This window comes from Drosophila eugracilis, unplaced genomic scaffold (assembly GCF_018153835.1).
Source record: "Drosophila eugracilis isolate 14026-0451.02 unplaced genomic scaffold, ASM1815383v1 contig_718, whole genome shotgun sequence".
Lineage (NCBI taxonomy): Eukaryota > Metazoa > Arthropoda > Insecta > Diptera > Drosophilidae > Drosophila > Drosophila eugracilis.
In genome coordinates this window covers 17319-43638 of record NW_024573611.1, presented here as the reverse complement: position 1 = coordinate 43638, position 26320 = coordinate 17319, and the positions used below count along the sequence as shown (strand labels likewise).

At 39.8% G+C, this 26320-nt stretch overlaps 1 protein-coding gene across 1 annotated transcript; it reads right to left on the bottom strand.

Annotated features, from left to right (window-relative positions):
• Positions 1-1065: 1065 nt before the first annotated feature.
• On the bottom strand, positions 1066-26320 carry LOC121530394 (mitogen-activated protein kinase ERK-A-like). The gene is made up of 3 exons (XM_041819413.1): positions 26303-26320; positions 25127-25261; positions 1066-1173 (listed from the first exon to the last, which is right to left on the bottom strand). Exons 1-3 carry the CDS (start codon positions 26303-26305, stop codon positions 1084-1086), a joined length of 228 nt encoding a protein of 75 aa, XP_041675347.1. The 5' UTR covers positions 26306-26320; the 3' UTR covers positions 1066-1083.

Here is a 26320-nt window from a genome sequence, read left to right as displayed (position 1 = left end):
CCCAGTGTCAGGATAAAACCTACATATTGGTCTCACGAACAAAAAGTACTTCCTCTCCTATATCGAAAATGTTTCAAATTTGCTGTGGTGCAGCCGATTCCGTTACCAAAACCATAGAGGATCTAAAATCACCCATGTTACAACTCTTGAATTTTTTCCTTTAAAGCGTAAGCCATGTACGGCGACATTTAACTATCACTGAACTCGCTGGACATTTTGGGGTCAACATATCGAATGCGCCGCCCCTCCACAGTGTCTCCAATGGACAAGCGGAGCGCTTTCATAGCACGCTAATAGAGCTTGATAACTTAAGCTAAAATCAGCCAAAGGCATAATGCCTAATACGGTAGAATTAAGTTATTAGCCGCCAGATATAATAAATCTTTCCACTCAGTCATAGACAAAAAACTTGTTGAGGTCATACAGGCCTCGATGACCCTCAAGACGCGTCAAAGCAAATTAAGAGGCGCCCCCGACTAAAACCTTTTCCTGGTCTTACGGAAATATGCTAGAACCAGAAATTTGTTTTTTAAAGTATTTTAATTAGAGCTTTTTTGGTTTGTATAGGTACAAAAAATTATTTAAGAATGTTTTTTTAAATGCATTTACTTTGATGGTTTATAGGTTATATTTCATACCTCATCTCCAGGATCATAATACTGCTCCAAATACGGATAATACAAGGGCTTCTTCGACAGGAATTGTTTGTGCGGGTTAAAGGTCAACATTTTTCCGAGAAGGTCTAATGCTAACGTATCAGCATTTGGAAAAAGTCTCGACCAGGGAACATTTGGTTTAAAAGGCAATGATTCCAAATAGTTTCGAGCCTAAAGTCCATATTTTATATTACCGAAATTTAATTTAAAGAAAAGAGTTTGACTTGCTTTTTTCATTTTTATAATGCATTCCAAATCATCACGGGAAGGTGAACCCAGTACACCCAGAATATGGTTCAGTTGGTCCAGATAATGTTTTCCAGGGAATATAGGTCTATTACTTAACATTTCAGCTAAAATGCATCCAACGGACCAGATATCGATTGATTTGGTGTATCCCTTCGAGTTCAGCATAATTTCTGGTGCCCTATACCACCGAGTAGCAACGTATTCTGTTAGAAATCCAGTATGGTCGTGTTCGGGATCTGCAATGCGAGCCAATCCAAAAATCGCAAATCTATAAATAAAACAAATATAAAAATTATGGTTTAAAATTCTCAGAAATAAAAATCAATAAGTGGTTATACCAAGAAGTTATTCATCGCTTAACCGTAGAATATATAATTTATTTTTTGAAAAGCATTTGAAATATAGATGGAACCGATATTCGACCCTATAGTGCATAAATTGTCAACTTATTAACGGCCATACTTGTGTCCGTATGAGCGCAAAGGTCTCCGGAATTATACAAGATAGAATGTTGGAATTAGCCATGCTGATCCAAGTGACCGTGAGAGACGCAAGCTTAATGCCATTTCGCCCCTTCTAAACAGCTGAAACTAAGCATTGAAAACGAACCACTAGAGATGCTAGCCTAGCTCAACTATGCTTCAGCAGCCGCCAATGTATACTATAATTCTAACGAGCCACAAAAACTGAGGAGTCTGACTGAAAAAACGCTGATATCTGATAGTATCTACTGATGTCTGATATCTACTGATATCTGATATCTACTGATATCTGATATCTACTGATATCTGATATCTACTGATATCTGATATCTACTGATATCTGATATCTACTGATATCTGATATCTACTGATATCTGATATCTACTGATATCTGATATCTACTGATATCTGATATCTACTGATATCTGATATCTACTGATATCTGATATCTACTGATATCGATATCTACTGATATCTGATATCTACTGATATCTGATATCCGATTCTGATATACTGATCTGATATTATGATTGATATCTACTCATAGAGCTTATGAGATAGATCTATACCTTATACATGTAACACCGCAACGGTTCGTCTGCTCAACTGACCTCCCACTACTAGATATTATTCGTTGAGATATGTAAAGTTAAAGAAGCTTTTCGACGCTATAAATATATTCTATTCTATCATATATTATTGATCAGTATCAATAGCTGATAAAGCCATGTCCATGCTCAACAGAGAATATTATTATTCACTTGCTAAATTAAAATCACTGTTTTCTATTTGGTCAGCATCCCTGACAACAACAATATAAATGCTGAATTGTTTTTCATGCAGATAGGCCGAGATAAGTCGCTGATCTCTAGGCTCATCTCACATTCGTTCTTTCTTGCTGGTGAAACATAAGCACGTCACTGCAAAAATAAAACACACAAAATCAAAAATTTCGGCTTTTCTTTAAAACAGACAGCAGCATGGACGATAATATATAGAAATGAAATAGGATATTCTTAAAATAGGATTCGTAATTTGTATTTGCCATTAGTGGGCACAGTTATATTTTGCGTGCGAATATTTAGGTCAACCACCAATCTGCCGTAGGTGTTAATGACGGTTCCGTTTGTCGCATATAAAGAAAGATATCTTTGTTTGATATTTTGCATAGCTCGTGAGCGGGGCATGGTTGAGAACTCAGAGGCCGAATCTATGAGGAATCTGTGGTGTGAGATGATGAAAATTAAATATTCGTAATTAACAATTAAAATTAGCGAAAAATATTTCAAAACGAGAAAACGCTTTAGTCGTGTTCCGAGTTGAACAGGACAAAGCGCCACATTTTGTAAAAGAGGATGTTAACTAAATGATTATGACGTCTTTGTCCATGTGATGCCTTATATCCTATATATCTTCATACATATATAGCAAATAATATAGTGGGCGTGGCCGGATGAAAACTGGTGGCGAGGTGCAATGGCATCTCTTCCAGCATCGGTTCCTGGTATTTTTGCAAGTATGGTTTTTCAGGTTTTGTGGACGAATCTATGAGGAATCTGTGGTGTGAGATGTTGATATAATGTCAAATTTCTAGTAGAATGTTTGGTTGGACTTAAACGTGCAAAGAAATTTGCACCTGAGTGCAGCATTTCCGAAGCTGCGATGGTAATAGCAGAGCTCTTGAGGCTCGTGACGCCGCTGCCGAAGAAGGAAGCTGCAATGCATCGAATTGCAATTTAATTAAGAATAGGGTCGTTTTCTGACTCTCTTTACCGAACCGAAAACAATGAAACATGCGTAATTAACAATTGAAATTAGCGAAAAATATTTCAAAACGAGAAAACGCTTTAGTCGAGTTCCGAGTTGAATAAGACAAAGCGCCACATTTTGTAAAAGAGGATGTTAACTAAATGATTCTGACGTCTCTGTCCATGTGATGCCTTATATCCTATATATCTTCATATATAGCAAATATTGCACCGATTTGAAAATCTTTAGTAAATCGATAGATATTAACAAAAAAGATGTTATACAATTGGGAGCATCTTAAAAACCTACATGTTTAATCCGACCTTTCTATCACTTATAGTTACCGAGATATAAGCTTTTCTAGAAAATGCGAAAACCATCTTTTAAGCTTGGTGGGAGTAAAATTGGGTGGGACCGGATAACGGTATCACCATAAGATGCGTTGGCATCTCAAGATTATACATACTTAATCTCAACTTTCTAGCTTTAATAGTTCTTGAGATTCCAAAGATTTTAGTTTTTCTGTACTTGTGGGCGTTAGAGTGGCAGGATTCTGAAAGAAACTTGCGCTGCGTATGAACCTCAAGAATCGTTATTCTTAATCTCAACTTTGTATGTCTTATAGTTCCTAAGATCTTAGCGTTCATACGGACAGACGGACGGACCGACTTCGCTATTGATCCTGATCAAGAATATATATACTTTATAGAGTCGTAAACGCTTCCTTCTACCTGTTACATACTTTCCAACGAATCTAGTATACCCTTTCACTCTACGAGTAACTGGTATAAAAATAGCTAGTGGAAATTCAAAGTGCCTCCTATTGTCAGAGAAAGCATGTTAAGTAACTGCTAGTGACATCACTGCCCATGTGAGGCCTTACAACCTACATTTCTTCATAAATAGCGAAATAGTATTCCGATTTAAAAATCTTTGTTAAGTCGATAGATATTGATAAAAATATGTTATACAAAGTCAATCGAAGACATACACTGTAATATTATGGATGTCACAGTTTTCCACGGATTGTGGGTGTTAAAGTGGGCGTGGCCGGATGAAAACTGATGACGAGGTGCAATGGCATCTTTTCCAGCATCGGTTCCTGGTATTTTTGAAAGTATGGTTTTTCAGATTTTGTGGGCATTCGGGTGCGAGTAGCTAGATGGGAAAAACTGTTCACATTTGGGAAATCATAAAAATCGACATGCTTAAGTAATAGAACGTTCGAATTTCTATAACTTATAGTCATCTACAAAATACAAAAACCCTCTGCGCTGGAATCTCAAGACTACACATACTTAATCTCAACTTTCTTTAATAGTTCCTGAGATTCCAAAGATTTTAGTTTTCCCTGATTTGTGGGCGTTAGAGTTGGTATGGCAGGTACTGTAACAAACTTGCGCTGTGTAGGGACCTTAAGAATCTGCCTGCTTAATGTCAACTCTTTCTGAGATCTCGACATTCATATGAACAGACGGTCGGTCATGGCTTAATCGACTTCGCTATTGATACTGATTAAGAATAGATCTACTTTATAGGGCCGAAAACGCTTTCTTCTACCTGTTACATACTTTTTAACGAATCTAGTATACCCTTTTACTCTATGAGTATCGGGTATAAAAATAGATCACAAAGTGCGTCCTATTGTCAGAGAAAGCGTGTTGAGTAACTGATAGTGACGCCACTGCCCATGTGAGACGCTACAACCTGCATTTCTTCATAAATAGCGAAATAGTGTTCCGATTTAAAAAATCTTTGGTAAGTCGATAGATATTGACAAAAATATGTTATGCAAAGTCAAACGAAGACATACACTATAATATTTGTGATGCTTTAGTTTTCCGCGATTTGTGGGCTTTAGAGTTGTTGTGCTCGGTTTGTTGGGCGTAACAGTAGGTGTGGCCGGATAATGTTACCACCATAAAATGCGCTGGCATCTCAAGATTATACATACTTAATCTCAATTTTCTAGCTTTAATAGTTCCTGACATTCCAAAGATTTTACTTTTCCGTGATTTGTGGGCGTTAGAGTGGGCGTGGCAGGATGCTGTAACAAACTTGACTCGGCCTCTCAAATCAACTTCGTCACCTCTCGTTTCGCAAATCAACTGCAACTCCAAATCCATCGATCAACCATCTCTATATCAGGGATCGGCGAGTCCTCTCTAGCATCAGATAAGTCGGTCAGCATTTTCGCACTATCCGCTGATGCCAAGTACAACACGTCCCTCGTAGCTGTCGTTACTCGGTTAATCACCGATTATCACCCACAGTTCGACCTGAACTCATCTGAGTGGAAGATACCAGAAAATCTCGAGCTCGCCGACCATCACTTCTACAAAAGTCAGCGCATTGACATACTTATTGGAGTAAGTTTATTCTTTGAGTTGCTTTGCATTGGACAAATTCGATTAGGAAACCATTTACCCACCCTACAGAAAACCAGACTTGGCTGGATCGTCTCGGGGTGTTTAATGGTAGGAGCCTCTACGCGATCAACTTTAGTTTTCTCGATTCAAGAACCCAGCACTCAGTCTGAGTCTAAGTCAATTTCAGACACATTAAAGAGAAGTGGCTCAGATTCTACAACAATCATTTCAAAGGAGGATGCTCTAGGCGAGCAGCCATTTTAAACCCGACCGCAACCACCATTCTGTGATCCACTTGGATTATTAGCCCCAACTATCACCAAGGTTAAGCTTGACTGGGATGAATCCATACCGCAATTTTTGTCTCGGTTGGAGCACACAGTCACAGAGTCACAGATCACAACAGCTAATTGTTTAAAATTTCCTGCCTGCTGGAACTGGCTGTACATCCACTTCCTCCTTCTTGTCGGCAGTGCTGGCGGTGGCAGGTGGAAGTGAAAGTACTAGAATAGGTCGCGGCGCCAACATCTCCTCATCGTCGTCATTTTCATCGTCATCACCGTCGTCGAGAGCGCACTCTTCTGGCCAGCTTTCAAGTGGAATAATCGGACATGCAGCATGGTCCTCATAAAGGAGGACAATTTACCTCCCTTGCGGTGGCGCCTCGGCACTGTCTCCGGAGAGGACGGCGTCGATCGAGTTGCGGTGATCCGCACTAGCTCTGGATTGTGCAAGCGGGCAACAAGGAAATTAGCTGTCGTGTCCCTCGAGACCACTTCGCTTGGAAGTATGGCTCTTCCAACGAAGGGAGTGTGTCAGGAACAGTCATCTAGCTAATACCAGAATTATGGTTTGCAATTGGTTCAGCATCACTGTATGCTGAATTATCTCATTTATCTATATGATAAGCCGAGATTCGCGCTCGGGAGTCGACGATCGATAACTCTCTCGGCCTTTTCTTTTTCACCGTTCACGGCCCCGCATTTTTTTGCGTGCAATTTTAAAGTAAAAACATTTTTAAAAACAGGTGGCATAAATTAATGCCCTCCTCATAACCGAGGTCATACAGGCATTACCAAACCTTGGCCAAGGTGAAAAGACATTACTTTTGGAAAGGTATGACTAGAGATATTACCGATTACATACGAAAATGTCAAAAATGCCAAAAAGATAAAATTTCTAAGCAGAATAAGACTTACTAACGCATGCGTTAGTAACCTAGAAGTAATACAGCGAGCTCAATCAAAGAAACTGAGAACTATAACTGGTGCACCGTGGTACAGACGGAATGAAAACATTCACAGCGATTTAAATGTTTAATGATTTAAATCTGTTAAAGACAAAATTGAAAATGTAAAAGCGAAATTTACGATCAAGCTACAGACTCATCCAAATAGGTTTGTGCGGTCTCTAACATGGAACACTAGCTACTCACGACTGCGGAGAAAAGATCTCCCCACCCAGCAACAAGAGCTGGGGCCGTTCTCCTAAAATAACATACTTATTAAATTTATGTTACGCTAAGATTGAAATACTTGTTTTCAGTCTCCTAGAGTGAAGATTCGATAAATAAACACCGTAATTAAAAAAAACAAGAGGAAACGCTATAGTCGAGTGCCGTTACTGATCTACACAATTTAAAATATTTTTTTGCAGGTGGAAATTCGCAAGGCGTCAGAGAAAGCATGTTGAGTACCCGATAGTGACGTCACTGCGCATGTGAAGCCTTATAACCTTAATTTCTTCAACAGAAACAAGTTATCCAAGGTCAAACGAAAGCATTCATAATGATATTATAGACGCCACAGTTTTTCCCGGTTTGTGGGCGTTTGAGTGAGCGTAGCGGGATGAAAACTCGTGGCAAGTTAAGTGGCAGTGGCATCTCTTCAATACGTGTTTTAAAGCCTAACTTTCTAGCTTTTGTAGGTCGCGATTTTTGCATTTTTGGTTTTCCGGGTTTTGTGGGCGTTAGGGTGGGCGTGGCAGAATGCTGTAATAAACTTGCGCTGCGTAGGGACCTCAAGAATATTTATGGTTAACAGACAGACGGACATGGCTCAATCGTCTTCGCTATTCATCCTGATCAAGAATGTATATACTTTATAGGGTCGGAAAAGCTTCCTTCTACCTATTACATACTTTTCAACGACTCTAATATACCCTTTTACCCTACGAGTAATGGGTATATATATATACACTGCCATACAAGGTCGTACGGTTAACTGCGCCCGGTCTGTGTAGTTGGTAGTTAATCTAATCTACCAAATGCTTTCAGAAACGCACCTTACAAACAAATACTATGTTTAACTACGGGGCTATTCAGTTTACAGAACAAATCATCCAGATAGTATTACTGGAATGGAATACTATTTCTTACAATCTGATAAACGACGAATGTCTTTCGGATATTTTATCTGATCACTCGCCTTTCCTGTTTATTCTACTCCGACATACAGGAAAAATTGGACAGAGACAGAAAGTATATTAGCTCACACATTGAGCTAAGCCCTCATCTCAACGAAGAAGCCAACGTAGACAGCTTTGTTAATTCACTAAAGGGTGTACCCGTCTCTGCAGCTGCAGCTGCAAAATCTATAAATCGAACAGCTTGGCCTCGAAAAACGACTCCTATGCCGAGCATTTGTCAACTTCTAGTACAAAGCAATCACTATGAAGATGTGATGCCTAATAGAAATCACAAAGGCGGCTGGGCGCCTAGCGATGCAGACAGAGCCAGCAAGTTTGCCGACCACCTTAAAAATTAACTCCTGCCGCTAGTGCTTTTTCTTTTCCGACTTTACCATATGAGCCTCACCTTTGACATGAGCCAATTGAGTTTTGCACAAATAAAATCGTTAGCATCATCAAAAATCAACTGAATCCAAAAAAAAATCCCCGTGCTTCGACCTTATATCTCCCAAAATTATTATTGAGCTCATATAATGCGCCGTTTGCACTATCACTCAGCTCTTTAATGCAATCGCAAAACTTGGCCATTTTACAGTGAGATGGAAAAAGTCAATTATAAAAATGCTCGCAATGCCGGGATAAACACATACCTCAGAATCTAGGGAGAAATACCGTCACATTAATTTGGGTTTCGTAAAAAGCACGGAACAATTGAGCAGGTCAACCGGATAACATCAGAAATTTGGAACGCGTTCGAAAAACGAGAGTACTGTACTGCCATATTTTTAGATGTCTATCAAGCATTTGACAGAGTTCGGATAGAAGGTTTAATGTACAAGATCAAGACAATGCAAGACTACAGCACCCACAAGCTTTTACCTTTACGACAGAAAGTTTGTTGTGAGGTGCAACACTGCCATACCTGATGATTACACTATTTCAGCTGGAGTTCCCTAAGGTAGCATTATATGTCCGCTACACAGAAGACATACCGACAAGCACACGACTAACAATAATTACGTTTGCGATGATAAAACTATTATAAGCCGCTCAAAATGCCCGATGCCAGCAACTGCGCAGATAGCTCTTCATATAGTCGATGTTGAATAATAGCTATCAGATTGGCGAATTAAAGTGAACAAACTAAAATGCAAACATGTTACGTTCACCCTGAACAAGAAAAACTGCCCGCCGCTTTCGTTAATCAAGTAACATACCTAGGAGTACATCTCGACAAAAGACTCACACGGAGCCGGCAAATTGAAGCCAAAAGAACACACCTAAAGCTAAAAGCCAGCAGTCTTCATTGGCTTATCAACGCTCTGTCTCCTCTTAGCCTTGAACATAAAGTCCTACTGTACAACTCGGTGCTAAAACCTAAATGGATGTACGGCTCCCAGTTATGGAGGAACGCCAGCAATAGCAATATTAACATTGTCCAGCGAGTTCAGTAGAAGACCTTGAGAACAATCACCGGGGCACCGTCGTACGTTCGGTACGAAAATAAACACCGCGACTTAAACATTCTACTAGTCAAAGAAGTGGTCGCAGAAAATAAATAAAAGTACTTTACCAAGATATCGTTGCACCCTAATAAGGTTGAGCAACCAATCACGTCTTCGTCGCAATGACTTGCCCACCCAGCGACCGACTTGAGGGACGCGCAACCAGAACGCATTTTTAGCATACTGTTAGTTAAATTTTAATGGTAATTTTCGTAAACTTATTGTTAGTCTCAAAATTAAGAGTAGATTCAATAAATAAAAGCAAAGGTATTAAAAAATAGTATGGCCGTACTATTTGTTAAATATTAGAAAGAAGAATAGGAACATGTTAGATAAATGCATTATTTTAATATATTACAAAATTGTTGGAAATATAAAAACAATATTGTTATTCTCACGAGACGAATATTTTTACCCTATCCTTATGTACTGTTTAATTTTTAGTTTTATACCCGTTACTCCTAGGGTAAAACCATACGCCCACAAGGCTCAAAAGACGGTTTTCGCATTTTCTAGAAAAGCTGATATCTCGGTAACTACAAGATATAGAAAGTTCGGATTAAGCATGTAGGTTTTTATGATGCCCCAAATGCAAATTGTTTTTTCCCATCTGGCCCCGCCCACTCTAACGCCCACAAACCGCAGAAAACCGTGTATGTTTTCGTTTGACCTTGTACAACTTCTTTCTGTTAATATCTATCGATTTACCAAAGATTTTTTAAATCGGACGTTACTATCAGTTATTCAATTGCATTCTTTCTCCGATAATAGGTGGCGCTTGGGTAAGTAACGGGTATCTTATAGTCACGGCACTCGACTATAGCGTTTCCCCTTGTTTGATCTGCTTTCAGTTGGGCAAATCCAACTAGGAGACGGTCTTCCACTTGTTCAGAATACGCGATATGGATGTGTAGTTTCTGGAGATGGTTGCACCCCAGGCAAACCTCGTGTGACCGCTTCCAGCGGTTTCCCGCTTCCTGAGCTTCTCCCTCCACTCTCCCGTGGCTTTGGAGGTTGAGCTGAAGAACCTGAACGATCGTCTGGCTACTTATATTGACTGTGTGCGTAACTTGGAGACAAAGAATTCCCGCCTCAGCATTGAGGTGCAGACCACCACATCGCATGTTTGCCAGAAGACTCGCCTATCCACGTATTCGGTATGCATTGAGGCAGTTGTGGCGTCTAACATCGCAGAGCGTCATCCTGGTCTAAACATAGATGTTTCCAACTGGAAAGTACCTGCCAATGTGGTTCTGGCGGATCCGAACTTCCACAGAGAGCAGCGTTTAGATTTGCTGATTGGAGCCGAACGTAGCGAGATCCATAGCAAGCGTCTGTGGGAGGAGAAAGAGGAGCAGAAGAACCGTCTGGACAAGAAAACCAAGGAGTGCAACACTGCTGAGAGAAATGCCCGCATGTAAAGGTCGCGATTCAATGAGCTAAGCGAATTCAACCAGGCTAATGCCGATCGGAAGAAGATTACTGAAGAACTGAAGGATATGACCAAGGAGTTGGAATGTCTGCGCCAGCAGTTCGATGACACACGCAAGGATCTAGAGCAGGAGACACTGTCGCGTTTTGACTTAAAACATACCATTCAGAGCCTGCGTGGGGGGCTGTCGTTCAAGGATCAGATCCACTCACAGGACATCTGTCGTCTGCAAGAGGCCGCTGCACGCACATCCAACTCTACGCACAAGTCGATCGAAGAGTTTCTCTCGACACGTGTTCGTATTGACGGTCTAAATGCCAAGACTCACGATTTTAAGCTTGTACGTGAATTGGAGCAAAAACAAGATATTACTCGCGAGCGTCACTGCCAAGAGGTACCTCTGCTTATTCGACTGCGTGAAGATATGACCCATCAACTGCAGGAGTACCAGGGCATCAACATCTCACTGGATTTGGAAATCGCTTCCTACGACACGGAGTACTATGGGTCAGCTAGAGACAAAGGCAATGTAGAGAACAAGGAGATCGATCCCGACGGCAAGTTCGTAAAGCATAAGGGAACAATAAGGGCAACGATGAGGTGGCCATTGGGGGCTGGCAGATGCAGCTTTTTGATCAACGAGGGCGGTCTTTCGGCCACCTACAAGTTCCATCGTTATGCAAAAACGTAACCTTGTTGCCGTATTAAAGACAGCTGTTGGAACGACAAGGCGTACGGGGTCTAGGCTGTGTCTGCTGCCCCTCAAGGACTTTCTTGGAGAGCCAGCCTACAACGAAGAGAGGATATTGAGCCAAGCAGCCAAAACAAAGACTGATAAGCAGCGGCGGGTTTATCAGCAGTTTCTAGTTTGTTTTGATTATCTCAGTTTCGCATGCGCTTTAGAGCTTTGTAGAACTGCTGTAGCTCGAAGCTTTTTGTTGTTAAGGCTTGCATTAGGCGTGGATTGTTGCGGAGTTAATGTGGTTTGATTTGAACTCGTAATAAAAATTGGGAAAATGAACTGCCCCGATGTATTTATTCTAAAGCAATTAAAAACTCTTAGTTGCTCAACATTTTGGTGACTCCGATGTGATCACAGCGCGTTGTGATCAGTTAAAAAGTTCCACGGAAACTTGTTGTTTTTGTTGAAATAACCGTGTACTTACATAAATTTCATAATGGAGTCTGGAGCTGACGCCGCTGGATCTGCTGCTGCAAGCAGGGAGAGGATGCTGCAGAGACGAGCAGAAGTGACATGTAAAGAAATGGAGGCCCTGCATAAGAAGGTCAAGGCTGCGATGCGGACCGAGAACTCAACCATTATACCCCCGTGAAAATGGATAAGCGTCTGCGTAACCGAATTGCTACGCTTCAGAAAGAATTGTAGGAGCTAAATCATATCGAAATCGGAAGTGAATTGTATTGGAAATTCTCTCAGCAAGCAACGACGTGCACGTCGACATCCATTGGGAGGTTGCCAAGCGCTCCAGTACAGTTGCTGCCCGCTCACACTATTGGATGGAACCTGTGGTGCTGGTATTTCACCCGTTAAACACACGCCAGCTCCCTCATTGCCCCCGTTGCCGATGCCAACATTCAGCGGTGGCTATGCCGAGTGGCCGGATTTCTGCGCCCTGTTTAAGACGATGATTGACAGCCATCCTCACTTGACCAAGATGGAGAAACTCAGGTGGCTGAATTCATGTCTGCGGGAGTCATCCTTGGAGACTGTGAAGCGTTGGATTGACGCGAATTATGACGTTGCCTTGACGGTTTTGCGCAGCCGTTTCAGTAATCGAAGTTAAATATTTCAGGCGCAGGCTCAGGCTTTCTTAATACCCGGACTTAAATCGGCATAAATGGCCTTGACCTAGCGAAAGTAGGCGACTATTGATCTTAAAAGCAATTGCATTAGATTTAATGGAGGACGTGAGGATCTGCACTTTCAAAAATGCGCCCAAGGTAACTTTACCAAGATTTACGTATATTGTCTGGCCCTCAACAGTGCAGGAAAGTTTTCAGCAGATGATGTCTAAACACTCGGGGGCCTTTGCTGACCCAAATAAGAAGTTACCGTTTAACACAAACGTTGTAGTGACTATTCGGACAGAGGATAATGAGCCAGTATATTCTGTATATTGCTGTACCCGTTTCTATTGAGTGCTGCCGATTTTGTCAATCAGGAGATCAAAGACCTATTAAAAAATGGCATAATTCGACCATCCCGATCTCCCTTCAATAACCCCATATAAGTTGTAGGTAAAAAAGGCACCGACGCCTCGGGATCGCCTAATAAATTCTTAGTAGTCGATTTTAGAAAATTAAATTAGAAAACTATGGCCGATAGACACCCAATGCCGAGTATAAATATGATACTGTCGAATATGTGAGGGGCCAATTCTTTCACTACCCTCGAACTTAAGTCCGGATATCACCATATTCAATTGTATAGGGAGAAAACCTATTTTTCGGTCAACGGAGGCAAATACGAATTCTGCCGCCTACCTTTCGGACTAAAAAATGCCTCAAGCATTTTTCAAAGAGCAATAGACGATGTTCTACGGGAGAAAATAAGAAGGATCTGTTACGTCTATGTGGATGACGTTATTGTCTTTTCAAAAATTGAAGTTGGGCATATCGCGGAGGTTTTAAAGAGCCTGCAAGACGCCAAAATCCGAGTGTCCGGAGAACAAGGACAAGGTAAAAGCCATCAAGGAGTTTAAATAGCCAATTAATTTGTTCGAGCTGAGATTGTTCTTGTGCTTAGCAAGTTACTATCGTTACTTCATCAAAGATTTCGCATCAAAAGCGAGACCTTTGACAGAGGTACTGAAAGGTGAAGGTGCCAGAGTCCGCAAATACCGTTCAAAACGCATTTCGGCGAGCTGTGATAAGTCCCAGTTAAGAGCATTTGACAAGCTTAGAGCGTTATCCTTAATTACCCAGATTTTACACAACAATTTGATTTGACAATTGATGCCTAATCATTTGGCATAGGTGCAGTATTGTCTCAGGGAAATAGGCCTATAACGATGATATCCAGAACGCTCATAGATAGGGAATTAAACTATGCGACGAACGAAAGGGAGTAAACAGCAATTGTATTGGCCTTGGATAGTCTTCGTCACTACCTCTATGGGAAAAGTGACATAAATATATATACGGACCATCAGCCCCATATATTTGCGGTCTCTGATAAGAATCCTAATTCAAAACTCAAGCGTTGGAAGGCCCGCAATAAAGAAAGAGGTGCAAAGATCATGTATAAGCCAGGGAAAGAAAACTGTGTGGCGGACGCTTTGTCGTGACAAGGTATTTACGCTTTACCAAGCTCAGCGGAGTCAGATCGAGCCACTATTCACAGTAAGGAGTCATCAACTCTTTTAAAACCAGATCATATTGGAGGAGGCATCCACGTCAAATAAGCGACTATTTATTGGTGTTTGATACTAAGACTCGCCATCAAAGCTTCCAGTATTGGCCCATATTCACGATAGTCTGGTTTGTCTTTTCCCGGGGACTAAGTTTTGGTATTGGAAGTCTTGGGTGGCGGACCATAGGGTACAATAGTTTTTTTCACTCTGTCAATAATAGGAAGCCTATTGAGATCATCTATGCTAGTGCTGACTTTCACCCGGATAAGAACCTTAAAAAGGCACAGCAGAGGCAGTTAAGTCGGAACAATCCAGCCCGACAGAATAGGTTTCGAAGTGCAGGCCCAGAAAAACGCTCACACAACCATTGTCAAGAATCCAGAAAACAAAAGATTATAGGGGATTGAAAATTGTCATTTATCCAGCGAAAGCGTTATATGTTAAAATTAAATTGAAAATGACTTATCCGCCTTCACTCTTTCAAAAGTAAATGTTTTAAATCATTTAAAGTTAAAACTAATGTCCCAAGGGCGATTTTGAAAGACGGTTTCACAAGGGTTAACTTAGACAGCTGCTTAATGTGGTTAAGATAAAAATACTAGTAAGAAATTATTGATATCACACGCTGTCACGTCATGCGCTACGATGAACCATTCACAGCGACTCAACGATCATCCAGATCCCAACCGCAACGAAACGCTCTCAGACTGCACTCCCTGCTTGATCACCACCGCAAGGAAACGCTTTCAGACTGCACTCCCATTTAGTCCTGTATTTTTTCACGAAATTAAAAAAACCTGCAACATATAACGGAGTCGCAATTGCTTACAACCAAATGCCACCTGCAGCAGCGTCAACTGCTTCTTGATCTGCGTATTGATAAAATTAAAGATTTATCAGGCTAGTGTCGCAAATCCTTGCTAACTTGGATATGGCCGAGGACATTTATTTTTGAAAAGAACGGGAGTATCTAACAATTCAACGGTGATCTGAGCTAAGAACGGGACGACGGTCGGCGGTCTTACGACGGGCGCTGGCCGACGGCCGTGATCTGTGCGAGTTAGGGTTACGATAAAGCTCTCTCTCCTTTATGTTAATTAGTTCTGGGCCGCGACAGTATATCTGAAGCTAAGACCCTACTATCAGCTTACTAGAGGAAGTTCGGTAGCACCATCGTCACCGACCGTGTCCACCACCCGGCCTCGGTCCGACTGAAATCTCAGGAACTAGTAGAGTATCTTACTTCAGATGCCAATATATTTCGTAGCTTCTGAAACGCTTGTGGTGCATATCAAAGAACTGTACCGGAAGGTTAAGTGACCTATGCCTAATAACACTTCGGTTTTCCCTTTTAGATGTGTGAAATGGGGGTTGCTATTGCTGCAAAATACTTTATAAAACATCTATAGGAGCTCGCCAGGCCGACTGACTTCAAACACGGGAAGTCTTGAATGGCTTCTCTGGGTCGGTTCTTGCACCGCTACTAGTGACTATGAATCCCAGAAAACTTACACTCTTTTTGAAGAAGCGCGATTTTTCTATTGACACCCTTATATTGGTTTCGTAAAGATTCTTTAGCACCCAATCTTGGTCTTCAGAAAAAATAATCACGTCATCCACATATAAATTGGCTCTGCGCTAATCCTGATTGTAGATACCACAGACGAACTTTAAGAAACAAGTATGAAAGTCAATCTTCTCTAACTCGGTGATCCATTTGAGCTGACCTGACTTGCGCATCGAAGGTGGCAAGGTCTGGTAAGATGAAGAAGTTTTATTTTAAGTTAAATTCGGACACAAAATATTTATACGTTATAGTGGTCACGGAATGAATTAGTTGGATTGCAAATGTGGACTCGACCGGGTGGATGCCTTTCAACCCTTCGTAAGTACAGATGGAATTTTTTGTCGAGAAGAAGTCTCATGTCGATCCCCGCTACTCTTCTTCTGATCACGAGCAGGGATTTTTCCCTTAAAAATTAATCGCATCCGTACTCGCAAATGGCGTCATCATCGACCTTTTTCGCTGCACTGGCGGCTCACTCTTGGCCTCTTATGAGGGCCTGACCGTGCAGATGAAGCCGACTTCTCGTTCTGGTAACGCGGGTCCTGGGATGGTTGAAATAATTTGGACAGCGATTTGGTCAACGTCCATGGGCTCCAGTGTGTTTCCCGGAAGACTACCTCTGGGTGGTGATGCACTTTTGGAAATTGACTGCGCCCTCTATTCTCTTGTAAATTAAGTTGCAAAGTCTTTATTTGATCCGGATTAAATGCCGTATTTATGTCTGTGTCCGGCCCGTCGGACTCGTAGTCGCTTTCGAATTGTTTGTTATGCCTATATTGTTTTTTTATGATTTTTCTTTTTCGGTGATTCTGTTTCGGTGATTTTTCTTTTATTTACGATATTTTTCGGCGGCACTTTTATATTCAAATTTTTTAATGTGAAGGTCGTTAGATGTCTTTATATCGTTAGAGTTTCTTTTTATACCCGTTAGTCGTAGAGTAAAAGGGTATATCAGATGCGTTGAAAACTATGTAACAGGTACACGGAATCGTTTGCGACCCTATAAAGTATACATATATTCTGGATCAGTATCGATAACGAAGTCGATTAAGCCATGTCAGTCCGCTTGTCCGTTCGACCCTCCTTCCATCCGTCTGTTCGTATGAACGCTGAGATCTAAAATTCTAAGACACTAGTCGAGTGCCGCGACTATAAGATACCCGTTACTGTTTTACACAATTTTGAAATACTCATTTCGCTAGTGGAAATTCACAGAGCGCCACCTATTGTCAGAGAAAGCATGTAATTGAGTAACTGATAGTAACGTCACTGCCCATGTAAAGCCTTACAAGCTACAATTCTTCATAAATAGCGTATTAATATTCCGATTTGAAACATCTTTGGTAAATCGATAGATATTGACAAAAATATGTTATATAAGGTAAAACGAAGACATCCACTGTAATATTATGGACGTCACAGTTTTCCGCGTTTTGTGGGTGTTAAGGTGAGTGGGGCCGGATGAAAACTCGCGTCGAGTTGCAGTACTATATCTAAAATACATATTCTTAAGCAAAATCTAGCTCTTATAGTTCAAGAGATTTTGGCATTTTTGGTTTTCCGGGTTTTGTGGACGTTTGGGTGGTCCTGGCAAGATTGGAAAATTACGGTTCGAATTTAAAGCATCATAAAAACCTACATGTTTAATCCGAACTTTTTATCACTTATGGTTACCGATGGGCCACCATAAGATACGCCGGCACCTCACAATTATACATACTGAATTTCATCTTTCTAGTTTTAATAGTTCCTGAGATCTCAGCTATTTTATTTTTTCTTGATTTGTGGGCGTTAGAGTGGATGTGGCAGGATGCTGAAATAAGCTTGCGCTGCGTATGGACCTCAAGAATCTTCATGCTTATTCTCAACTTATAGTTCCTGAGATCTCCCCGTTCATACGGACATAATTGATACTAGTCAAGAATATAATCAATGCAGCGGTAATCTGAGCTAAGAATACGACGACAGACGCCACACGAAGTCTTACTACGGGCGCTGGCCGACGGCCGTGATCTGTGCGAATTAGGGTTACGATTAAGCTCTCTCTCTCTTAGGTTAATAAGTTCTGAGCTGACAGCCAAAGAATAAAGGGACGTCTTCTAAATCAAGTGTATTATTTTGTCTACACCGTGATAGTAATAGCTGGAGCCACGACCCGGCTACCAGCTTACTGGAAGTTCAGCAGCATCGACGTCACTGGTCTTGATCGGTGCTCTGCACCGCCACCCGTCTGTAGAGACACCTACCAAGTGATCGACCGTTGTAGGCAGCCACTTACCGCAACGGTACATTAGAACCAACACATCCGTAAGCAGTTGGCTTTTTTTGTATGTTAGTATGTTTGAAATGTTGATGTTCCTATTAAGATTATTCCAATAAATTTGTTTTTCGTTTTGTAATTGTTCAAGTGATTTATCCCACCATAAGATGTTCGCCTTTTTCTTAGAGTGGTTTAATTGGGTTGAAAGCTTCATTGGCGGATATAATTATTATTCTAGTTATGTTGGCGGCTTCTTTATTAATTTTGAGCTAGGGGTTTTTCGGTTGACAGCTTGTCTGCGATATCCTTGAATAGGGGCCAGTTTGCTTTTTATACCCGTTACTCGTAGAGTAAAAGGGTATACTAGATTCGTTGAAAAATATGTAACAGATAGAAGGAAGCGTTTGCGACCCTATAAAGTATATATATTCTTGATCAGGATGAATAGCGAAGTCGATTGAGCCATGTCCGTCCGTCCGTATGACCGCTGAGATCTCATGAACTATAACAGATACAAAGTTGAGGTTAACCATAAAGATTTTTGAAGTCCCGGGACAGCGGAAGTTTATTACAGCATCCTGCCATGTCCACTCTAACGCCCATAAATCGCAAAAAACTAAAATTGCTGAAGTCTCAGGAACTATTGGAGCTAGAAAGTTGAAATTCAGAAAGTATAATCTTTAGATGCCAGCGCATCTATAAGAAACTATGTCAGCTCTGATCAGCTGTGCCATTAGGCGATGGCAGCACTGCATTTTTATAGTTGGCAGCTCTAGCTCTTACAAACTGAGGGAGTATGTGGCAACGCTCCGGAAATTTAGCGAGCAACCCTTTTGTAAACAGTTAAATTTTAAATTTTCTTTATTTTTTGCAGGTTTTATTTATGTCTATCTATTCACACCAAACGTGTATAACGAGGTATTTATTTTAGTTGATGACATATGTTTTGCAATCGCTAGCAAGACACTGGTGCAACTGGAAGTGCCAGCTCCAAAACAACCAAAGCAACAACATCTATTAAAAAAAATTCCGCAGTAGGTTCCAGAACAACGAACTGCATATGACAGAATTATTCTTGAAATCCCAAAAAAAGCTGTCGACTGTTTTTCATATATGCGCCCGTTGGTACTGGTACTATTGCTCATTTTGGTAACCATACTATCACAAAATAATATTGCACTGTCCATTGAATCATCTGGGATTTCGGCAACAATTTTGAATGGTGGGCGAACAGCGCATTTAGCATTCCAGGTATTATTGAATTTACAAAACACTGAGGTTTAAATATGTGATCTCAAAACGTGACAAATAAATTTATGGGACGAATGCACAAGGATAATCATTGCAAGTGTGTGGGCTAAGTTTGGAGAACCCATTCTCACATAGACAGCTCTATGTGGCCTGCTCGCGAGTCGGAAAATCTTCTGATTTATTCGTTTAAGCACCTGATGGAAAAACAAGAAAAATTGTATATCCCAAAGCACTTTAATAAATGGTGAAAAGAAACCTAAACAAAAGTTATTTTATTTATTTTATTTTATATATATAGTATATATATATATATAAATTTATTAATGCTCTAATCAAAATAACAAAGTCTCTAATGCTCTCCAAAATAGGTCATGATCTCGCGATTTTTGGGTGGAGTAAAGCCACCCATATACCCACAGTTGGACTAACCACTGTTGTCAATATCCAAACCTAAAATGCCTTTGTCCAAATTTAACAGCTACCTCCAAATTTCCCTCCTATCCTGTTTAGGAAAAACAAGATTGCTATATATATTAACCAAAAATGTTATACAACTTTTAACAAAGAAATACATTTTAATATGAAAAAAATTCCACTTTGAAAAAAAGAATACTCGTGATCCTAAGCTTAGCTCTTATAGTTGCCGAGATTTCAGCGTTTTAAATGTTTTATGGCGTGGGCGTGGCCAGATGGGAACAAAATAATACGCCTTGGAGGCCCCATAAGCACTACATACTTAATCCCAGGTTTCAATCACTCGTAGTTGACGAGACCTTAGTCCCAACTTTCTTGCTCTAATAGTTCCTGAGATATCCGCGATTTCAGTTTTTCGTGGTTTGCGGGTGTTAAAGTGGGTTTGGCAGGAATATGAAATAAACTTACGTTGCGTAGGCGTCTCAGGAATCACGAATTGGCTATAGTCATTTACGTATTAAAAATAACTTCATGTAAATGTTGTACGCGGCTCCGTTTCTATTCGTAAGATCCTGTTTTCCGTTTGACTAACATATGCCCAATTGCTGAGAACGACGACGAATTAACATTTCACAATTGTGATTAACAGTGGACGCTATTACTGCAATATTTTCTTCTGTATGGACTGTATGTATGCGAGTCGATTGTTTAATGTCCAACAAAGTAAATTTAGTGCGAAATTTGATAATAGCAGGAATGGTTTCTTCCCTAGGTCGATTATGACGACCATAATATAGACGTAACAAACGATAAAGGTTTTTTTTACTGAGCAAGCAGTAACAATTTGCGATCGTTGATCGTTTGTAAGTCTTTCCAGGATGAAATGGGAGAGTACACTGAAAACGTGTTACTTTGACAGGTGACATTTGGATGCCATTACCAACCAATTCTGCCAGAATTAAAAACATATAACACACTTTCTGTCCTAAGAAAAGAGCAATCATCCGACATTTTACATTTACAAGAAAAAAACTTTACATGCAACTTTATAAAAATTGAGAATTAAATAGACGCACAAGATCTGATAGTCCTTATCAATGAGTCTCCCACACATTTATCCCATATCCTTTCCCATATCGATTGTTTTTATACATTTTAGTCCTGACCCTACCCCACCCATATCAAAATATAATATACGGGTAGCTAATTGGGATGACGCGCAAACAGCTATGAACTGTACTACAGGTTGTTTAAGCCACCAATTTGCACAAATAAAAATAAATAAAAAGCAACATTTATTCGCGTTTTAAAAAACGCCACACTTCCTTTAAAATTAGATTCTTAAAACTTAAGCTTAAGCGCTGGCCCGTTGGATCAAAGCTTTATAACATTACTAGCGTGCCCGCTTCGCTTCGCTCCGCACGCTTTCCTTTCAATAAGAAAGACGGACGTCGGGCTGCGCGGTCCTCTTCTCAAGCTTGACATAGTCTGCTAAGGTCTGTGTACCATGTGCGGGTAAAATAAAATAAATAAAATAATTTTCGTTTAGGTTTCTATTCAACATTTATTATAGGTAGTGCTTTGGGATATACAATGTTTCTTGTATGTCCATCAGGTGCGTAAACGAATTATTCAGAAGATTTTCCGACGCGCGAACAGGCAACATAGACCTGCCCATGTGAGAAGCATGGATTCTCCAAATGTAGTCCACACGCTTGCCATTGCAGTTGCGCTTTGTTGATAGTCATTGCGAAGGACAGTCGTACCGGAAAAAGCAAACGTTTGAATTCGATTAACTAATGAATTCACCATTCAAAATTCTTATTTCGATAAAATTGTTCATCAGTTTCTTGACTAAGAGCTTGGTTCCATTGCAAAGTCGAGGGAGATGGATATTTCGAAGGAGAATCAGAATCTGTCAGAATTCGGTTGGATAGTTGACATCCCACCAAACAATAAAATGAGCGCTCCACCACATCCGTGCGTTTTCTTTTATATATCGCAGTGTACGATCAAGCGCTTCCAACGCTTTCTTGTGAGACATTGTGCTTTCGTCCTTTATAATAATTTGACAATATAATAAAACAGGGTGACAATAAATAACCCGGACAAACTTTGAAGCAATCTATTATAAATGTGTTATGATGCAGCCCTTAAATAAATGCATTTATCGATAGCTTGTAATTTTCTGAAACAAATATATTTACATTTTTGTGATTCCCATCAATTTGATATTTGTTTCGGGATATCTAACAATCGTTGTGCAATTTTAAAACTGTTTCAACAAGGTAGGAAGGAAGCTTGGCATACCAAAACAAACGGTCTCTGACGATATCCGGCGATTTAATGAGCCATGAAGGTGACCGCCCCGGACGAGGCAGACCATGCACCGCTAACACTTCCAGAATTCGCCAGATCGTGAAAAAGTGGATCACTCGGAATTGCAGTCTCGGTCAGAAAACTAGCCCGTGAAATCGGAGTGAATCGAGAGTGTTCGGTTGATTGCAAAAAATGAACTTAATCTCAAGCCCTACAAGCTCCAAAAAGTACATCTTCTTACGGATGACAATAAGCGCGTGAGATGTTGTTGATGTTGCATATTGGAGCCTGTGTTTTGTAAATTCAATAGTAGCTGCAATGCTGAATGAGCTGTCCACCATTTAAAAGAGTGGCCGCAGTTCCAGATGATGCAATGGCCAGTGCAATTTTGTTTTGTGATCGTAAGGTTGCCAAAATGAGGGATACAAGAAGAGTCTTGATTGTCCTAATTGTATTTTAACTACACATAAGGAAATACGAGCTTCAATATATGCAAGTTTACGAAACTAAACAAGGAAAAACGCTATAGTCGAGTGCCGCGACTATAAAATATCCGTTACACAATTTTAAAATATTTAGTTTACCAGTGAAAATGGACAGAGCGCCACCTTTTGTCAAAAAAGCATGTTTACTAACTGTGGCCTTATACCATACTTTTCTTCATAAATAGCGAAATAATGATCAGATTTGAAAAATCTTTGGTAAATCAATAGATATTGACAAAACAATTCTATATAAGATCAAACAAGGACGGGCATTATATTATATTGGACACCACAGTTTTTAACGGTTTAGGGGCGTTAGATGTGCGTGGTAAAAATTCACGTTGAGCTGCAGTTGCATCTCTTAAATATGTTTTTCATTTTTGGTTTTTTTGGTGCGAGATCAGGACTATACGGTGGATGCAAAAGAACCTCCCATCCGAGCTCCCGGAGCTTCTGGCGCGTCACTAAAGATGTGTGTGGCTTGGCGTTGTCATAGTGGAAGACAATTCGACCTCTGTTGATCAAAGATGGCCTCATCTGCATGAGTGCTGTCTTCAAACGGTCCAGTTGTTGGCAGTAGAGGTCCGAATTGAGCGTTTGGCCATAACCACCAAACACACAGAAGAACCTTCCTGGCCGTCAATCCAGGCTTGGCCACCGTCAGGGCCGCTTCACCGCCTTTCGACCACGACCGTTTGCGGCTTACGTTATCGTGAGTGACCCACTTTTCATCGCCAGTCACCATACGCTTCTAAAATTGGTCGGGCCTTTCTCTTTCGACCAATTCAGCGATTTTATCGCAATTTTCGACGACAGGCCTTCCGGAGCGTGGCGCATCCTTGACCACCTCTACACCAGAACGAAAACGTTGATACCATCGTTGTGCGGTGGACATGGAAACTGTATCGGATCCATAAACTGCACAAATTTTATTGGCGGCTTGAGACGCATTTTTGCCTTTATCGTAGTAGTACTGAAAAATATGCCGAATTTTCTCTTTATTTTGCTCCATGATTGCCACGCTATAACTCACGAACGACTTAAAAAGACAATCAATCAAACACGTGTTAGCGCGTGAAATGATCTTTTCAAAAAGGTATAGTATGACCTGATGCGACGAATAAAACAAGAACTACGCGCTTTCAGCGCCAACTAGAGAAAATACCGCAAGACTTTTTTTGACAACCTTATATAAATACTGTTAAAAAGAAATTTTTTGACTTAAGTTAACACCGGCCAAGCGCCCTTCACCTCCTCTCGACCTCTATTATGGACACCGCATCTCTCTCTCTCCCACATTCAAGTGGCAGAGATACAACGACGCAGCGACAGCGAAGGAGAGACCCAACGTCAGCGGCGTCAGAACGACAGCACAGCGACAGAATGCCAGCGACAGAATTTTTCTTTTCCGCAGCCGCACGGGCACCGATATGCTTAAGGGGAATTCTTTTTAAGACAACCAGCCTCTAAACAGAGATTTTACTCTTCACTTCAATTTGTACCCCCGACATGAGAAACCGACTTTTGATATTAACAAATAAACCATTGTAACGTTCAGGAACAATTACTGATTTATTTTAAAGAAACGTTACTCATCGAATAAACCTAATACGAAGTAACAACAATGCAGTAATCCCTAACTAGGTAATATCTGGGAGAATAATCCACCCTTTTGGAAATGTCCGACCATAACTTTTATTATTCCTGGGGAGCCAATTTTGCGTGCTTCCCTAGCCATAGAATATGTAAAGTACTTCATATTTGCCCTAAACACAGTTTAACTCTCCGATAAAAACTTCAAAGGCAAAAAAAAAAAAAAAATTTAAAATGTTTAACCATTTTGGGCTTAACCTTTGATTCCAAGTTCTTTTTGATAAACATTGTATTAAATTAAGAAAACAACTCGAGACTAGATTTAATATTATACAATTTTTGTCATCAAAATACACTAGCATTAATATCAATACACTTATAGGAATTACTCCTGCATTCATCCGCCTTCGGGCACACTCGTTGCGTCGGCAAGCCGACTGCACACACACTAAGTTATTACCATTTAACTTATATTCTTACAGGAATACCACGTCCCGCTTGCGGCGACCGGCTCGAAATAGTTCAATTTCTGAACTCAAGCCGCTTTCTGCACTTTCATCGTATAATTTAAAAATAGTTTAAAAAAATAACACAATAAAATTTCAGCAATTTATGATCAAATGCAATCTAAGAAACTAATTAATCTAATTAATTGTTTAAATCTAGAAATCTTTAATCTTTTTTAATTAATAATTTTTTTTTTAGATATAATTTAATACATTTATAAATATTGTTTTCAGAGTATTTTTGGAAAAAATTAGGTTCGGTTTCTGCCCCCTGCAGAACATTTTGAACTATTAGAAAATACATCAAGTCTAAAGACTAAGTAAACTTGTAAAAACGATTAGGTATTCTGGTCGATTGGCTTCTGAACCGAATTAACTTTAGACCACAATTAAATTCTTAAAAATAACTGTAAACATTTTTATGAATATTAAATGGAAAACAATTAAGTTATTATCTGTAAATCGTTCTTTTCTAAGGACAGATGTAAGTAGTTTCTTTTACTTACTTTTAAATCGCACGTCTTGTTTAACAGTAGATTGCTTGGCTTTAAGTCCCGATGCAATACGTTGGCTGAATGTATGTATTTTAATCCGCGCAATATTTGGTACAAGAAATAACAGATGTGGTCATTACTCAGCCTCTGAAAAAAAAAGTGGGATATAACTCATTGTATATACGTTTTAAATATAATTTAAAAGGTTGTAGCCACCGAATTTATTAATGTATACTAATTATTTCAATTTCAATTGTTAGTCATAAAACCTTAAATTGGAAGATTCAATTAATATAGTTTTGACGATTGCCAATTTCGCTAAAAATGGAAATTATATTTTCATATAATATGACTGCCAGCTTTTGGTGTAACGGTGTCACAGTCAAGGCACTCCGGAGGGTCCTTTAAAAATGGCAAATAATATAATAATGGGTAATAACGTGCTTAAATTTAGCGATCCAAGTTACACCGATTTGCGTTATCACAGTGAGAGGAAAGAGAAATTCTGGTAAGGAATTCTATTTTAGGTTAAGTTAACTGATGTACATATTTTAAAATAAAACCCACACACACGTTATTGTCCTTTGTTATCGTTAACCAAGCGGCGATTGCATTTAGTGGTGCGTCAAGAGTAAAATGCGTAAACATTTAAAAAATAAAAAACGAAGGTTAGGTTATGATTACATTGTTGGTATGTGAACGGAGGTGTTTTATCGAATAAGGTTTTGTATTTCAGTTTACTGTGTCCTATAAATTTGATAAAAAGTTGGGTTTATTGAATTGTCCTTTTTTTTGTGCTAATGAGTTCGTAGTGTACAGATGTGTTGTTCTATATTAAGTCATTTTTGGCTTTCATGTGATGTATCAGATTGATTGTATCAGATTGTATTTTTGACATTTTTCTGATTTCTAATATTATATTATTAATATTATATTATATTATATAATATTATTATAAGTTATTTTTGTGCCGAACTTTATATTATTTCTCACTTTAACTCGAGCCCGTTGGGGCAAGGATCCGTTAAATAATAAAACAATTTATTAAGTTTCACTTATTTATTTTCCTAAACCTATAAAGGTAAAGGATAGTATATGGGTTTACAATATTTGGTAGTTATACATTTATTTCTCCTAAACCCGCAACTGGGCAGTTTCCCAATTTGGGAACCGGATGTGTTAACTTACCATTACCGTTACCGTTGA

Excerpts from the sequence above, each read along its gene's own strand:
- LOC121530394 (XM_041819413.1), bottom strand. Across the intron at positions 1,174-25,126 it reads ACAAGACGTGCGATTTAAAA|ATTTGCGATTTTTGGATTGG; the intron begins GTAAGTAAAAGA and ends TTTTATTTATAG.